The sequence below is a fragment of the Mesoplodon mirus genome, assembly GCF_964341445.2.
Source record: "Mesoplodon mirus genome assembly, chromosome: 12".
NCBI classification, from domain to species: domain Eukaryota; kingdom Metazoa; phylum Chordata; class Mammalia; order Artiodactyla; family Ziphiidae; genus Mesoplodon; species Mesoplodon mirus.
The window spans coordinates 37,255,114-37,273,649 of record NC_138988.1 but is presented as its reverse complement, the minus strand read 5'-3'; the positions used below and the strand labels follow the sequence as shown (position 1 = coordinate 37,273,649).

At 41.8% G+C, this 18,536-nt stretch overlaps 1 protein-coding gene and 1 pseudogene across 2 annotated transcripts in view; one reads left to right on the top strand and one right to left on the bottom strand.

Moving 5' to 3' along the window:
* The window catches only part of DCAF1 (DDB1 and CUL4 associated factor 1), a 75,097-nt gene extending 56,835 nt beyond the window's left edge, over positions 1–18,262 (bottom strand). Inside the window, exons 1-3 of the mRNA XM_082638635.1 lie at positions 18,105–18,262; positions 8,722–8,839; positions 2,115–2,191 (exon numbers count right to left, since the gene is read on the bottom strand). Of these exons, the coding sequence (XP_082494761.1) occupies positions 2,115–2,191; positions 8,722–8,831 (187 nt within the window). The 5' untranslated portion in view covers positions 8,832–8,839; positions 18,105–18,262. The remainder of the gene's footprint in view (positions 1–2,114; positions 2,192–8,721; positions 8,840–18,104) is intronic.
* LOC309813538 (cyclin-I-like) lies at positions 11,554–13,598 on the top strand (annotated as a pseudogene). The gene has a single exon. The product of its transcript is annotated as a cyclin-I-like (transcript).
* Positions 18,263–18,536: the final 274 nt, after the last annotated feature.

The following is an 18,536-nucleotide window of genomic DNA, read 5'->3' as shown; positions in this document are numbered from 1 at the left end:
TGCCTACACATCAATGCTGAATTAAATAAATGAGCACTAGACCCAGACCAGCATCACTAAGAGTATATAAGGTCTACAAAAGAATCATAAAGGAGCCTAAGAGAATGAAAACCCATGACTTCCCAGACAAAGAAAGGAAGGAAGCACAGCTTCTTTTGATCAGTGGCCTGGAGAAGATAGGCTCCAGTCCAATCTCTCAACTATAATGCCAACAGCAGCAGAGATGTGTCCTCAAACCTGTAATGACACTCCAGGTTTGGGGGACAGGGGGAATCCCACCAAGCAATCACCAACTCTTAAGATAAAATAAACTTGGTCATCTTAACTTCCGAGCTCCTGGGGAAAGAAAGGAGGCCAGGAACTTAGGACTTACTCAACACACAGCCTAAATGTAAAAGAATTAGTTAATGGTTGGGAAAATTACTGGTTCGCTTTTAAAAGAGCTATCATCAATTTAATTTTCCTTTCAGAGTGGCAAATTTAGTCAAAGGATACAATTTAGGATGAAGAAAAGATATAAGCTGCTAATATAAAGTTTTTACCAAGCTGTAATTAATATCCCAAAGTAATTCACAAAAACAGAAGCTAGAGAATGGTAACATAAAAACAAACGTGGACTTCAGATTACTTAACTTTCTCTCTTTATAAAAGATGAAACTGTGACCCCTATTTTTATTAATAGAAATTATGCCTAATGACAAATATGACTTAACATAAGAGTTAGGAAGGAAAAAAACTGTCTTTAAATTTCTACTGAAAAAAAAGGCATTCTTCTCTCCCTTCTTCCTCGTTATCATTTTATCCTTTCCAAGGCAATGTCACTAAGCATGATCATCTCTTTAATTCTTTTCACAATCCCATGAATTAACTTAATTTCTTTTCACTTTCCGACTATTTCACGCTCTGATTGCCTTACTGAAGATGTGAGTTCAATAGCCGTTCTCAAAGTCACAAGTGGGGATGTCTAGGACAAGAGCAGCAGGTAACATCACATAAACAACTGGACACTCAATCTGAAATGCTTAGCTTACTTACATTTGGGAATAAAAGTCTAAGAAACAGAAATAAACCCTGGAACATTTGGGTGGATATACAATGTTCTTATTTTTATAAGTCCCACTCAATCTCACTATCTCTCCACATACAAAATCTCAGACTCTTCTCTCCAAAAAGGACTCCTGGTTTTATAAAGAGAAATTTTATATGCAGTGTGGGCCCACACGACATAAGCTTTGCCCACTGGTACTCTACCTTATTGAGAACATAAAATAGCAGTCTCAAGTCCCATACAGTTCTGTATTATAGCAAATTCCATGCCAAAGCAGGCTGGTTTGTCATGGCTCTAATTAAATTAGCCCAAAAGAAAACCACATTAACATGAGATGGCATATCTTAGCTGTTGGAACACTTAAGTAGACATCAAGAAATCCATTCATTCATTATTCAAGGTTCCAAGCATCAATTACATAACTAAAAGCAAGGCACTGAATGCATTCTCAACCACATCTCCCCGTTAGTAAAAGGATAATTATTGTTGTTAGAAGAATGAAGGCACAGAGGATAACATCTTTTGGTTTAAAAGTCAGAAAGAGAGAACATTTTTCTCTTTTTAAATCTTTGTAATCATATCAACTGAGTCAATAAGGTATATCTATATAATTTAGTTCCTTTAAGTTAGTTTCTAGTAATAGTAATCTTCCATTTAATAGCTAAATATTAAAAGTATTTCCATTTTTCCAGGAATTTATTTTTCCTCTCTGCCCCCACCCTGAGCAATATTTTAACAAATAAATTCTATTTCAATTGAAAAATATTCCTTCTATTAAGCAGTTTTTTTTGTCTGGTTTTTTTGTTTGTTTGTTTGTTTTTGCGGTACGTGGGCCTCTGTTGTGGCCTCTCCCATTGCGGAGCATAGGCTCCGGATGCACAGGCTCAGTGGCCACGGCTCACGGGCCTAGCCGCTCCGCGGCATGTGGGATCTTCCCAGACCCGGGCACGAACCCGCGTCCCCTGCATCGGCAGGCGGACCCTCAACCACTGCGCCACCAGGGAAGCCCTAAGCAGTTTTCTTTTGTAAGAAAATTAGAGCCAGGCTTAAGAGAACACAGTCTCACCGGGATGTCGATCATCAAATGGGTCTGGATCCCCCTTACGATATTCCTCAGTTTCTTTTTCAATCAATTCAGACATCCTAGCACAAAGAGAAGACAGGGTCAGTTCTAGACAAGCATACAAAAAAAAATGTATCACTACCTACAACAGTCAATTAAACAATCAAGGTACAAAATAAAAGCAAAAAATTAGAAAAAGGGTATTTTCTTAACAAACATAAAGATCTAAACAACTATCTCATAAAACAATTTCCACTCCCAAATTCATTCTTCTCTGCAACTCTTGTCTCAAAAAATAGCACTATCCCCTCAGAAGCCAAAAACAAGGAGTCATCATTAAAACCTTCCTTTTCTCCCCATCCCCCACAGCAATAATTCCTATAAGCTCTACCTACAAAATATCTCCTGACTTCAATCATGTCCTTAAATCTTGACCACTCCTACCCTTGTCCAGACCACCTTTATCAACTTCTGGACTACCTGCAATAGGCTTTTCCCTGGTCTCCTTGTTTCTTGCTTCCATTCTTGACCTGACACAATACACCTCCAACCTTCAATGACTTAACCTCAACTTAAATTAAACCCAAGCACTACAAGGTTTACAGTAACCTGGCTTTTGTCTGCATCTATGACCACTTCTTGTACTCTTCCACCCCTCCTTTATTAAGCTACAGTCACCTGGCCTTCCCTGCTCTTCAGAGTCCAAACTCGTAACTGCTTCAGGGCCTTTCTAGGTGCTGTTACCTCAGTGTGTAACATTCTTCCACCCACCCAGGTTCCCACCCCTGCCCTAAGCAACCACTCACCTACTTTTTCTCACTAAAGATTAGTTTTGCCTGTTCTACAATTTCATATAAATGAATCACATATACTCTTTTTTTTTTAATTTATTTTATTTATTTATTTACTTTTGGCTGCGTTGGGTCTTCACTGCTGTGTGCGGGCTTTCTCTAGTTGCAGCGAGCGGGGGCTACTCTTCGTTGTGGTGCGTGGGCTTCTCTTGCTGCGGAGCACAGGCTCTAGGCATGCAGGCTTCAGTAGTTGTGGCTCGTGGGCTCTAGAGCGCAGGCTCAGTAGTTGTGGCGTACGGGCTTAGTTGCTCCACGGCATGTGGGATCTTCCCGGAACAGGGATGGAACCCGTGTCCCCTGCATTGGCAAGCGGATTCTTAACCACTGCACGACCAGGGAAGCTCCACATATACTCTTTGTATGTTTGACTTCTTTCACTCAGCACGTTGAGTCATCCATGTTGTTGCATTATATCAACTGTTCTTTTTTATTCACACATTTTTTTTGAAATAAGAAAAATCACTTTCTGAGTACCCTAAGGACTGAAATTTTAATCTATTATAATGACAATCAAATAAAAGGCTTTCATGCTCTCCAGTATCTAGGATGCTCTATCCTAACTCAAATTTTCCTGCATGCTTTATTTCCACAAAACCATACTTTCTAGTCTTAAGGGTTAAGCTCCCTGCAAAAATTCTCGCCCGCTCTGGTATACTTTTCCCCATCAAGCCTCAAAAGTATTTCTACCTTTTCTACCTTTCCCCCTAAACTATGAAAACTCTCTTTGCCACAAAGGATGATCACATAAAATGTATTTTAAATTACATATTATAAGATCTCCTAGTATCTTCAGTGGAAACTAAGCAATATAGCACAGCAGAAGTTAAAAACATTGACTCTGGAGCCAGATGGCCAGTGTTCAAATCATATCTCCTCCCCTGTTTGTGGCTTCGGTCAAGTTATTTAACCTCTCTGCGCCTAATCTGTAAAATGAGGATAACAGTCCCTATCTTACAGTTTCCCTGAAGCTAAAGTTAATATATATAGTCTGCTTAAAACAGAACTTAAGTCAGAGCTATTTAGGTGGTGTTCCTACGGAAACTGGGAATCAATAACAAATAGAAAACGAATTAATCTAAGGTAGATATTGATGCAGTGGGGCAGGAGGGAGCCTTCTGGAGGTAGTACTCAAGTTCTATAATTTGATCTAGGTGATGATTTTATAAGTAAACAATCCATCCCTCAGTATCCACAGGGAATTGGTTCCAGGACCTCCCAGGGATACTAAAATCCTCTAATGCTCAAGTCCTTTGTATAAAATGGCATAGTACAGTTGGCCCTCCACATCCACAGTCAAGCAACCGTGGGTGGACTATAAATTATATCTCAATAATATTAAAAAAAAACCCACAAAACATGGGTTAAGCTCATATAGCTTGGCACAATGCCAGTCCTTTTTCACAGAATTAAGTCAGTCTTAATTATAATAAATAAAACAACATCAAAAATAAAGTCAATCAAGTTATAGAGTTGCACATTTTTCTTAGGAAAATAGTCAAAAGATCATTTTAAAAAATAGTCAGTAAAGGAGTAGGTAGGTCTGAAATTCATTTGCTTTTCATGCAATACACCAAAACACCCAAACTGAAGCCAGTTTGCAGGGTGAGAGGGATGACAGATGTGAAGATACTTTAGGAAATAGCCAGTGAACTAAGAGACCCACAATTTGAAGGATGGTAAGAGTTTTGCCCCATTTAGAAAAAACTATACTTTGAATTCATCCTACTGTCTCTTAAAGTCCCAGTCTAACCTTAAAGATCTTTTTAAGATCTTGCTCCATATAACTTTATCTTCCATTCCTACCTTATATTCACCCTCCACTCTGGTGGGGCCCATTTCCTCACTGCCACAAAAACATGCCCCAGTTCATTCTACCCTAGGTACATTTTTCAGTCACATTTGAACTTTTCCTAGAAAACCTTGTCTCTGCTTTCAATCAAGGTATATTCTACCAACTTTCAAGTCCCTGTTCCAAGGAACCTTTACCACATCCTACACTGGAAAGCCCACTGGAATTGGTGTTAAAACCCAGTATTTTTACCTTAGCTTTCTACTGCCTGGCTATAGTCTTTTGGGTTTTTTTGTTTTGTTTTTTTGTTTGTTTTGGCCACGTTGGGTCTTTGTTGCTGCACACAGGCTTTCTCTAGCTGCGGCAAGCAGGGGGGTACTCTTTGTTGTGGTGCGCGGGCTTCTCGTTGCGGTGGCTTCTCTCTTGTTCTGGAGCATGGGCTCTAGGTGCGCGGGCTTCAGTAGTTGCAGCACACGGGCCCTAGAGCGCAGGCTCAGTAGTTGTGGTGCATGGGTTTAGTTGCTCCGAAGCACGTGGGATCTTCCCAGACCTGGGATCGAACCCGTGTCCCCTGCATTGCAGGCGGATTCTTAACCACTGCACCACCAGGGAAGTCCTATAGTCTTTTGCAAGCAGCTCAGAGGATGGCTATCTTTTAACAATGTAGCTCCCATACTTTTAGTGACAAATGAAGAAAATAAGGTTCAGAGAAGTGTCTCCTACAGTTCTGACACACAAAAGGTCCCCAAACATTTGTTGAATGAATAGAAGAAATGGAATCATTCAAATTCTTTCCATTCTCCTAACCCCTAGAATATTTACAAACCACACTGCCAATCTAGCACTTCATTATATACTATTTTGTACTACTATGTATTTTTTGGAGCCATTAGTTGCCTCCCAGATGGTTATCTCCTTGAAGATAGGGTCCCTCCATTTAGGCTTTGCACTGCTGAATACCATAGCATAATGACAAAGTTCAGGGTCAAATATGATAATTAATATGAAATAATCCTGAAAATAAATTTTTTTGGTTTTTGGGGTTTTTTGGCCTCACCACGCAGCTTGCAGGATCTTAGTTCCCTGCCCAGGGATTGAACACGGGCCCCAGCAGTGGAAGCACTGAGTCCTAACCACTGGACCGCCAGGGAATTCCCGAAAATAAAGTATTAAAAAATACTTTATATTTTATATCTTTTGAGCAATTAAATGAATCTACCACTAACACTATCATCCCCATTTATGACTCTCTCCTCCTTTCAAAGGTACATCAATCAATAATCCACACACATTAAATGCACAATACTTAAGATTCTTTAGTTCACTGTGGCTGCACTTCAAGTAGCTTGCGATTAATAGTTCTTAATCTCCAATGCCTCTACAAATGAAAATCCACTTTCCACCAGTCAGCAATAATCCTTTCTCTAAAAAAAAAACTGTACTTTCACATGTTCCCCATCTATCAAGAGCAATTATGAACAAAGCATTTATCCCTGTTTAATAAACTTTCATAAGATCATAGTTCTCTTTATCCCTAGAGAATAGATCATTGCATAAACAAATTTTTTCTCTGCTATGATATCACAGATTACATGTTAAAGAGTCCCATGTTCCAGAGGCTTCCTGCTCAGAAAAACCATGGGCATCCCAACCCAGCCTTTTTTTTTCACTTTCTCCTCTTCCTTAACACATTCATTCAATAAAATTATGTCCCACACAGTTTATTATGTACCAAGCATTGGGCAAGTCAGTGTCTGAGGAAACAGGAGACACCAATAAAAATGAGTAGTACCTGACTTAAATAAAAACTTACAATTTAGTGAGGAGACACATGTAAAAAGATAATTATAATACAACTGGTAATTAAAATGGGGGGAAGATTTTTTTTAACTGAAGTATAGCTGATTTACAATGTTGTGTTAATTACTGCTGTACAGCAAAGTGATTCAATTATACATATATATACATATACATACGTTCTTTTTTCAAATATTCTTTTCTATTATGGTTTATCACAGGATATTAAATATAATTCTCTGTGCTATACAGTAGGACCTGGTTGTTTATCCATTCTATATATAAAAGCTTACATCTGCTAATCCCAACCTCCCACTCCATCCCTCCCCCAACCCGCTTGGCAACCACCAGTCTGTTCTCTATGTCCATGATTCCATTTCTGTTTCACAGACAGGTTCATTTGTGTCATATTTCAGATTTTACATTTGTGTCATATTTCAGATTTTACATATAAGTGATATCATATGGTATTTACAGACATGATTCTTGAACTGCTTCCTGAAAGGACTAGAGCTTGCCAGGCAGATATACCAAGGAAAGGCATTTCAGGCCAAAGAAACAGCAAGTGTAAAGGCACAAAGACACTGGAAAATATGGTTCTATTCCTCTCTGAAGAACAACACTATGAGGCAGAAAAAGGAAGTACAGACTAAATCATAAATGGCCTCATAGGCCACTCTAAATTACATTTCATTCTGAAGGAAAAGGGTGCCAGGGAAGAATTATGAGCTGAGTTATGACAATCAGATCTGTGTATGAAAAAGATAAATCTTTCAGCAAAGGGGATGATATATTAGAAGAGGGTAAACTGCAGACAGAGGGATAATGCACACTGTCTAATGAGCCAGTCAAGACATGATCAATACCTAATAAAAGAAGTGGGAATGGGGAAGAAGAGGAAGCAGAAACCCTCAGGGCTTGGTGACTAAGTTGTGCTAGTAAAGGAATACACTAGGGAGAATGGTTTTCAGTTTTTAGTTTATAACTATTTACACCAAGGCAGGGAGTACAAAAGCACAAACTGTGAATGAAGAGGGAGGTAGGATGAAGATGGTAAACTTTATTTTGAACACAGTATGTTTCAGGTGTCTGTGGAATAACCAGGTAAACATGTGTACACCAATCAGCTGAGAAATGGGTCTGAAATTTTTAAAAAGAGGAGTCTGAAGTGAAAATAGAAATTTGAAAGTTAACATGAGAATAGTTTTTTAAATCATGGACAGAGATGAAACTATCTAGGTAGACTACTTAGGGTGAAGAGAGAAGAGAACCACAAACAAAACCTTGGCGCTAAAACACTGGCAGGAGAAGAACCTAGGAAAGAGAATGACAACAAAAGGGCCTGAGAGGAAAGGGAAGAAATTTTAAAAGGTTCAAGAAGTAGAGAGATAAAAGACTAGTTCTGACAGGGAAAAAAAATAGATTGAGAATTCATGAAGTGAGCCTTCCTTCCTTCCTCCTTTCTTTCCTTCCTTCTTTCCTTCTGCCTTTCTGTCTCTCTCTCTTTCCTCCCTCTCTCCCTTCCTCCCTTCCTTCCTTCCTTCCTTCCTTCCCCTCTCTCACTTTGCTTCATCTGGGCAGGCAGAAATTATTTTGCTCTGAGAAGTGAGAATAAACTAGAGGAACTGAAAAGAGAAGAAAAAGAATTACTGAAGGCCCATTCTATTCTCTTGAGAAACTATTTAATGGCCTACGTTATGCCAACACTTATGCAGGGTCTGAATGAGTGTTGTTAAGGTCAGACCCAATGACCCCACTGATTTTCTGGCAGAGTATCTTTTCCAAGAACAATCCTAAAATGCAGTGAAACTTTAAAGATCTCGTGTCATATACTTTTACAGAGCTGGAGATGAGTTTAACATTGTAATTTGAAAAATTGTTTTAAAAATGCTTTTCTAGTTTTGGGGAAATTTTTTTCTTCCTGCAAACAAATATTTTATTAAGTACAATCATTAAAAAAACTTCTATGGAAAAAAAACAAAAAGAATTCACAAAGTGAAAACGTTCTATAACATGCTCCAATTTTTCCTTTTTTTTTTTTTTTGGCCAGGCTGTGTGGCTTGCAGGATCTTGGTTCCCCAACCAGGGATTGAACCTGGGCCCACGGCAGTGGACTGCCAGGGAATTCCCAATTTTTCCTTTTTTTAAAAAAAAAAAACTTAATTGTTCATACCTGGTAAGGATAGGTACCATGTCCTGCCCACTGCCATGTTCCTTTTCCCACTGCTCCAGCAGGGTAGTGAGCTCAGCTTTGGAGTCCACATGTACCGCTACTGTAGTCATGACTTGGCCTAAGGAAGCAAAAAAAAAAAAAAAAAACCACAAACACACAAATGAACACAGGCAAATAAACTTGACATACTTCCTATGAAAAGAAAAGTGAGGAGGGAGGAAAAAAGGGATGAGCAAGCAAGGGAAATAACTAAAAGCATGGGAAATTTAACCCTTGGACCCTTTAGATAATTTTATTTGTGGTACAGTGGGAAACCCAGGATTGGGAGCCTGGATACTCATCAAGTCATGACAAGTCTTTTCATCTCTCTCAACCTCAGTTTGCTAGACTGTCAAATGAGACAGGGTACTGGATCAAAATCATGATTCTTAACCTTTCTAGGATCAGGAATTCCCGAGAATCAGACAAAACCTATGGTTCCTTTCTCCCCTCAGAAACACACATACAGGTATCCCTGCTTTTCAGAGAAGTTCGCTTTATGCCACTTCATTTTTATGAAAGAACTACACTAGTATCTGGTTTTGTTAACCCAAAGAAATCTGAAGAGGACTTCTGCTTTTACGAAAAAAGGCAAAAAGCAAAAACAGTGCTGTGTTTGCTTTGCAGCGAGCCATTATAAAGGCAGTGTGCACCCCAAAGCAGTGAGAGTGGCCCCAAGCTCCTTCCATGGGAACTACACTCAGCAGCAAGCTGCTACAGCTTTGAACTGTGCCTGTAAGCATCTGTGCTTTATCTCAATTGCTGTGCATCCGTGAGCAAGATGTGTCCTAAGGTGATTGCCTCTTCAAGTCATTTCAGCTTACGAAAGGTTTCAAAGGAACTCTACAACCTGTACCTATACACCACATGTATAATAATCCCAAGTCTAGATCTCTGAGGTCCAAACCATTGAGGCTTTTTTTTTTTTAAATACAGAATACAGCAAAAACTACTCCCAGTAATATTTTGCTCTTCTAAGTCTTCAGGGAAAGTTCTATGAAAGATAAGCAACACATTCCTGTTAATTCTTAACAACAGATCAAGAACTGAAGTGGATATCATTACCAACGTGAAAGCTGAGAAAGAATATTATAAACCCATTCGTCCTTCAGCCTTCCTAATCTGTCTCACAGCTGATGTTCTGGAAGGAGAAGAGGCTGGAGAAAGGCAGAAAAATTTGCTGGGTTGAGTGATCAGCCCAGGGGTACAGAAGGACAGGGAGGTGAGACAGGCTCTGAAGGAGCCACATGTGACATCCACACAGGGAAGAGAGGTTTATAAGGGACTCCAAAAGGAATAAATGAGACCCAAACGTTTAGATGGTTTACAGATCAACTTCTTTGCCAAAGCAGTCTTAGGATCAAAATGTCAAATCCTGCCATGCAAAATGTGTATTTTCACAGAAACAGTAACTGTTCTGTAAAAATTTTCAGTCCACAAAGGCATTACTAGCTCATCTAGGATTATTGTTCACTCTTCTACCATAAGACCAAAAGAAATATATTTACCACCAATTCTCTAAATTTTAAACATTTATGTTTTAATCAAATTGACGCAATTCTAATAGTAGAGTGATTCATGTCACCTGAGCTACCCGACTCCAAAGAACAAATACTTCCAAAAAAGAAAAAAAAAAGTTAAAATGCTTTTCTACAAAGAATCCACATTTTCAGTCTTTCTAGCCAAAGATATACTACAGATGTGACCAACTAATATGGATTTCTGACCTTAACTTGAGAAGACCTAGGCTGTATTTCTGACTGCAATCTACTAACTATATATGCATTTTTAAAAATAAATTTAAGGGCTTCCCTGGTGGCGCAGTGGTTGAGAGTCCGCCTGCCGATGCAGGGGACACGGGTTCGTGCCCCGGTCCGGGAAGATCCCACATGCCGCAGAGCGGCTGGGCCCGTGAGCCATGGCCACTGAGCCTGCACGTCCGGAGCCTGTGCTCCGCAACGGGAGAGGCCACAACAGTGGGAGGCCCGCGTACCGCAAAAAAACAAAACAAAACAAAAAAATAAATTTAATAGGAATAATTATAGATTTGTTAAAAAAAAAAAAAGTTGCAAAGATAGTAGGGAGAATTCCCATATACCCCTCACTCAGTTCAGGTTCCCCTAATGTTATCTTATTTTATAGTGATATGGTGTAAAAATTAAGAAACCAAAAACTGGTACATTATCTTAACTAAACTCCAGACTTGATTCAGATTTCACCAGTTTTTCCATTCACGTCCTTTTTCTGTTCCAATATCTCATCCAGGCTACTACATGTCGTTTAGTTGTCATGTCTCCCTAGTGTCCTCTGGTCTCTGACAGTTTTTGAGTCTTTCCTCATTTTTATGACCTTGCCAATCTGGAGGAGTATTAGCCAGGGGGTAGAGAGGGGCAATAATTTAACCAATTTTTTTCAACAGTAAAATTTTATGCTAAGGTAAGAGACCTAGAGACTGGGCAAAGTAGTAATATGTGGTAACAGCAAAATTAATCTCTTAAGACACATCCTAAAAGTGCAAGAGAGAGATGGCTTTACTGGTGCATTCTACCAAACATTTAAAGAAGAATTAAGATCAATCCTCAAATTCTTCCAAAAATTGAAGAGGAGTGACACTTCCTAATTTATTACATAAAGCCAGCATTACCCTGACACCAAAGACAGATAAAAACATCACAAGAGAGTCTTCCCCGCGAGCGGACGCGGCAGCGCCTCTGTCTCGTTTTTTCTTATTTCCCCCCCTTTCCCCTTCCTTTTTTTTCCTTTTCCCCCTTTCCCCCGCTTTCACCATTTCCCCTCGGAGGCGCTTCCCCCAGGCAGGGGCAGAGCCGGTCTCACCCCCCGCCTCTCCCCGGTCCCCGCCGCCCTATGGCGAGAGGGAACCCCCTCCCTACCCGGGCACAAGCGGCGGCAGTTGGAGGAGCGGGACTGGCGGCGGCCTCAGGTCCGGGGGCGTCATGGAACTAATACGCTGACCGACCCACAGGCCACAGCCGTGCGTCCCACTGGAGCACCAGCGCCCGCGCCCTCCAGCCCGGTTCCCCCTCTTCTGCCTCCTCAGTCGGCCCCGTCCTCGTCCTGCGTGCCCCATCGCCGTGCGCTGAGGAAAATGAGGTGGTAACGGGGCCCCGGATGACCCCTCGTCACCACTGTGAGGCCTACAGCTCTGCCGGGGAGGAGGAGGAGGAAGAGGAAGAGGAGGAGAAGGTAGCTACATCAAGCTGGGTGGCAGGCAGATCCAAAGGATATCATGAAGTTTCCAGGGCCGTTGGAAAACCAGAGATTGTCTTTCCTGTTGGAAAAGGCAATCTCCAGGGAAGCCCAGATGTGGAAAGTGAATGTGCCGAAAATGCCTACAAATCAGAATGTTTCTCCATCCCAGAGAGATGAAGTGATTCAGTGGCTGGCCAAACTCAAGTACCAATTCAACCTTTACCCAGAAACATTTGCTCTGGCCAGCAGTCTTTTGGACAGGTTCTTAGCTACTGTAAAGGCCCACCCAAAATACCTGAGTTGTATTGCAATCAGCTGTTTTTTCCTAGCTGCCAAGACTGTTGAGGAAGATGAGAGAATACCAGTACTGAAGGTGTTGGCAAGAGATAGTTTCTGTGGATGTTCTTCATCTGAAATTCTGAGGATGGAGAGAATTATTCTGGATAAGTTGAATTGGGATCTTCACACAGCCACACAATTGGATTTTCTTCACATTCCAACTTCTGCAATTCAAAGGATCCATGCTTGCCCTGGCCATGGTTAGTTTGGAAATGGAGAAACTCATTCCTGATTGGCTTCCTCTTACAATTGAACTGCTTCAGAAAGCACAGATAGATACCTCCCAGTTGATCCACTGTCGGGAGCTTGTGGCACATCACCTTTCTACTCTGCAGTCTTCCCTGCCTCTAAATTCCGTTTATGTCTACCATCCCCTCAAGCACACCCTGGTGACCTGTGACAAAGGAGTATTCAGATTACATCCCTCCTCTGCCCCAGGCCCAGATTTCTCCAAGGACAACAGCAAACCAGAAGTGCCAGTCAGAGGTACAGCAGCCTTCTACCATCATCTCACAGCTGCCAATGGGTGCAAGCATGCCTCTGCTAAATGCAAAGTAGAGGAAATGGAAGTGGACGACTTCTATGATGGGATCAAACGGCTCTATAATGAAGATAATGCTTCAGAAAATGTGGGTTCTGTGTGTGGCACTGATTTATCAAGGCAAGAGGGACATACTTCCCCTTGTCCACCTTTGCAGCCTGTTTCTGTCATGTAGCTCCAGGTGTTACCTTCAAGTGCAAACTAAGGTAGACTACTGTGGGAATGGGAACATGGAAAACAGGATAGGCAGTATAAAGGTATATACCTTACCAGGCTGATTCAAAATGAGCCAGAAAAAAAAAAAACCTGTTGACTTGTATGGCTAATTATAATTCAACATTATTTAAGCACTTAAAGACCAAAAAAAGTGTAAAATTCAAGATCAAAAAATTTTTAAGTAAAAAAAAAAAAAAAAAAAGGGCTTCCCTGGTGGCGCAGTGGTTGAGAGTCCGCCTGCCAATGCGGAGGATACGGGTTTGTGCCCTGGTCCAGGAGGATCCCACATGCCGCAGAGCGGCTGGGCCTGTGAGCCATGGCCGCTGAGCCTGCACGTCCAGAGCCTGTGCTCCACAGCGGGAGAGGCCACATCAGTGAGAGGCCCACGTACCGCAAAAAAAAAAAAAAAAAAAAACCACAAGAAAACTATAGACCAACATCTTTTATGAAAATAGATGCAAAAATCCTTAACAAAATACTAGAAAGATGAATGCAGCAGCATATTAAGAGGATTAGATATCATGACCAAGTGGGATTTAACCCAGGAATACAAGGGTGGTTTGACATATGAAAATCAATTAAAGTAATACATTAACAAAATGAAGGGAAAAAAAATAATCATGTGATTGATAGAGAAAAAGCATCTGACAAAATCCAACACCCTTTTGTGATAAAAACACTCAATAAACTGGGAACAGAAGAGAGCTTCCTCAATACGGTAAGGGCATTAATTATAAAATCCAACAGCTGGGGCTTCCCTGGTGGCGCAGTGGTTGAGAGTCCGCCTGCCGATGCAGGGGACATGGGTTCGTGCCCCGGTCTGGGAGGATCCCACATGCCGCAGAGCGGCTAGGCCCGTGACCTGTGGCCGCTGAGCCTGCGCGTCTGGAGCCTGTGCTCTGCAATGGGAGAGGCCACAACAGTGAGAGGCCCGCGTACCGTAAAAAAAAAAAAAAACCCAACAGCTAACATTATAGTCAATAGTGAAAGACCGAAAGCTTTCCCCCTAAAATCAGAAATAAGACAAAGATGCCTGCTTTCACCACTTAAACATTGTACTGGAGTTCTAGCCAGAGCAATTAGACAAGAAAAATAAAAGCCATCCAAGTTGGAAAGGAAGAAGTAAAATTATCTTTATTCACAGACGACATGACCCTATATATAGTAAGTCCTAAAGAACCTACAAATAAAAACTATAGTTAATAAACAAGTTAGCAAAGTTACAGGATACAAGATTAACACACAAAAATTAGTTGTATTGCTATGTACGAGCACTAAACAATCCAATATGAAATTAAGAAAACAATTTCACTTAAAATAGCACTAAAAAGAATAAAATGCTAAGGAATCAATTTAAGCCAAAAAGGCACAAGACTTCCACAAGGAAAATTACAAAACACTGCTAGAATAAATTAGAGAAGACCTAAATAAATGGAAAGACATCCTATGTTCATGGATTAGAAGACTTAATATTGTTAAGAAGGCAATACTCTCCAAAGTGGTCAACCGTCAGTACAACCCCTACCAAAATCCTAATGACCTTTCTTGCATTAGTGCAAACATCAATCCTAAATTTATATGTAACTGCAAGGGATCCTGAATAACCAAAACAATCTTGAAAAAGAAGAAAGTTAAAGAATTCACACTTTTGACTTCAAAACTACAAAGTACGATCATCAAAACAGTATGGTACTGTCATAAGGAAAGACATACATACCAATGCAATAGAATTGAGAGTCCAGAAATAAAATCTCACATTTATGGTCAATTGATATTCAACAAGTGGGCCAAAACCAGTCAACAGGGAAAGAATTTGTTGAAAGACCATTAGACCATTACTAGAAAGACCAATGTTCTTTCAACAAATTGTGCTGAGACAACTGGATATCCAAATACAAAGGAATGAAGTCGGACCCTTGCCTCACACCATGTACAAAAACTACCTCCAAATGAATCAAAGACTTAAATATAAGAGCTTAAACTATAAAACTCTTAGAGGTAAATCTTCATGACTTTGAAATTGGCAAGGGACTTTCATTTGACATCAAAAGTACAAGCAACAAGGGAATAGATAAATTGGACCTCAATTTTTAAAACTTTTGTGCGTCAAAGTACATTATCAAGAAAGTGAAAAGACAACCCACAGAACAGAGAAAATCTCTGCAAATCATATATCTGATAAGGATCTAGTATCCATAATATATAAAGAACTCCTACAACTCAACAATGACAAAACAACCTGATTCAAAAATGGGCAAAGGACTTGAGCAGATATTTCTCCAATGAAGATATACAAATGGCCAACAAGTACATGAAAAGATGTTCAACATCATTAGCCATTAGGGAAATGAAAAACAAAACCACAATGAGACACCAATCATACAACTAGGATGACCAAAAGCAAAAAACTAGTAAATAAGGAATTCCCCAATGGTCCAGTGGTTAGGACTTGGCGCTCTCACTGCTGGGGCCCCGGGTTCGATCCCTGGTAGGGGAACTAAGAACCCGCAAGCCACGCAATGCGGCCAAAAAAAAGTCTTTATCCTGAAGGATGATTGCCAAGGTATTTAGGGGTGCTATGTCTGCAACTTATTTTCAAATGGTTCCACAAAATAAATATATACCACATCTACCTACTAAGAGAAAACATGGCAAAATATTAATAACAAGTGTTGAATCTAGATGGATAAATAAGTATTCATTTTCCATTCATTTTCATTTTACATGCAGAGTTTATGGCCTGTCTAATAGTGATACAATAGTTACCAATTACTGAATATCTGTATGAGATAGACACTTGGTTAAGTAATTTATTTACGTTATTCTGAATTTTCACAACCTGGGCTTCCCTGGTGGCACAGTGGTTAAGAATCCGCCTGCCAATGCAGGGGACCCAGGTTCAAGCCCTGGTCTGGGAAGATCCCACATGCCGCGGAGCAACTAAGCCCATGCACAACTACTAAGCCCGAGTGCCACAACTACTGAAGCCCGCGCGCCTAGAGTCCATGCTCTGCAACAAGAGAAGCTACTGCAATGAGAAGCCCACGCACCGCAACAAAGAGTAGCCCCCCCTTGCTGCAACTAGAGAAAGCCCACGCGCAGCAACAAAGACCCAACCCAGCCAAAAATAAATAAAGTAGGAGAAAACTAATAAGAATTTCCTTTCCTAATTTGGACCAACTCTCAGTACACTGTCAAGTGAGAAAAGCAAAGAACACTCTTTGCTTTTGTGTGTGTGTGTGTGTGTGTGTCCCTGGAAGAATATATAAGAAACGGATAATAACTATTACTTTTGTGGCAAGTAACTCATCTTCTGAAGGATAAAGGTAGAAGAAAGATTTTTTTCACTATATGTTACTATCCTAGCTCTATCATTTTCCACTATTTTGTTACCTTTTGTAACTTCTGAGTTAATCCATAAAACCTGTTCTCTTCTAATACACAATACTATATGGCCTATTTGGCAAAAACTATCCCAAAGCCTAAAAAAAAGTTCACGTTAAGGATTCCCATAAGGTTACAATTCTGAAACAAATGCCTGTAAGCACCCTTCTTTTAAAAAAAAGGAAAAAACCCAAGTTTGGAGCCTCAAATAAAATTTACCTAATAATTAGTATAACATAGTAGATCATGTATAACAATACTCTATTACTGTCCATGACCATGACAGAAACAACATTGGTAACAAACCAACTTCAATCACTTCAAACCAACATGTGGTTCATTCCACCAGATTCCTCAATAAAGTTTAACTACTGTACAGCAGAAAACATAGTAAAACACTGTGCTCAGCAACTACTCAAGAAATGTTGAGCATAAAAGGATTTCCTTCATAGTTCCCAAATTCTGTATCTATTATTTCCTTTACATCCAAAAATATATCACCACTCGAAAATGGATAATAAGTGTAATATACAAAACCCAAATCTTGACAGCGTCAAGAAGAATAGCAAATCGATTCCTAAGGAGTCTAATTATACAAGCTTACAAAAACCTTAAAAGTAAACTGAGACAAGAAGATTACAGGACAACACTGCCAATGAAACCCTCCCTCTGTACATTAACAAAGCGTTCAGAACAGGAAGATGTTGTTAATAATTAAAACCTGTAGACTAATTAAAAGGCTTCATTGAAAAGACAGTAAGGAAAAACCGAGGCCAACGTGACATAGTCAAGGACGAGTCATCTGGGACTCAAAAAGAACTACTACAAACACTCCAAAACTACTTCTTTCAGCACAGGCAAAAGCAAGCGCTACCAGTGCAATAAGAGGAAGTGAGACGCAAACCGTCTAGGAAGAGGGAGTTAAGCAAATGCCTGACATCCAGTTAAAAACGACTGTAACCCCCGGAAATAGGATCCCGGGAAGCTTGGCGGGCACTCCAAGGTTTGGTTCTAAGCTGCAGGACCCGGACACCTCTCCTTCCACCCCTCCCTTCGACCATGGGAGCGGGGGTGTGTGGGGGGGGGAGGAGTGCCCAGAGAACCCGCCCCCCCTCGCCCGACCCAAGAGCCGGGCGGGTGCAAGGGGAGGTGGCACGAGGCCGAGGGAGGAGAGAGCCAGCCCAGGTGACTGGAGCTAGAGGCGGAGACACAGTATGGGAAGGGGGCGGCCATACGACATGGAAGATGGAGACACCCACCCCCACCCCCACCCCCCGGCCCGTACGGAACGAAGACTGGGAGGACAGGAAGGTAAAAGGTGATGAGAGGAATGAGAGGCGCCCCTCCCCAAGACAGGGGAGGGCACACCCTTGCCCCCCAATCCGGGCGGAAGAGTTACTCTTGGGAGGCTTCTTTTGCGGACAGGAGGAAGAACGTGGAGGCGCCGCCCCCGAGCCAAGAATCTGGAGGATGAAAAGTCCTGTCAGGCCCCGTACCAAGCCTCCCGGGAAGCCCGGCCCGCCCCCTCCCAGCCGGCGGCCCAGGCAGGTGCCGCCCCTCCCCCAGCCCGGCGCCCACTCTCCCGCCCGACCGACCATGCACCCTGTCTCCTCGCGCCCTGCCACAGAGCCGTCTGCCTCCCTTCCCCACTCACCTTCCCGGGCGGCTCCGCCGCTCCCCCCTGACCCCGCCAGCGGCCACAGCTCACACACGCCGCCTCAGGTCCCGCACTCTCTCCCCCTCACTCACACACAACGCGACCGCGACTCCGGAGCGGTTCACATATTATGCGTCACTCGTTCGCAACGTAAGCTGCGCGCGCGCACGCGCGCCCGTCCCCCGACTTGGCGCGAGGCTTGCTGGCAGGAGGCGGGAGGAGAGCGCCAGGGTGAGCGGAGGAATATCTACGAGCCCGAAGTCGCGTGGTAAATGAAGTTCCGCCTCTAGGGGCGGAGCCCACCAAGTCTTGATTGGCGCGTGAGCAGTTTGCCCCGCGCGTTGACTTCTGGGGTTTGTAGTTTTTAGCATAAACGAGAACTGCTACGTACTCATTGGCTGCTCAGGAAGGCGGAAGCGAAAAGCGAGA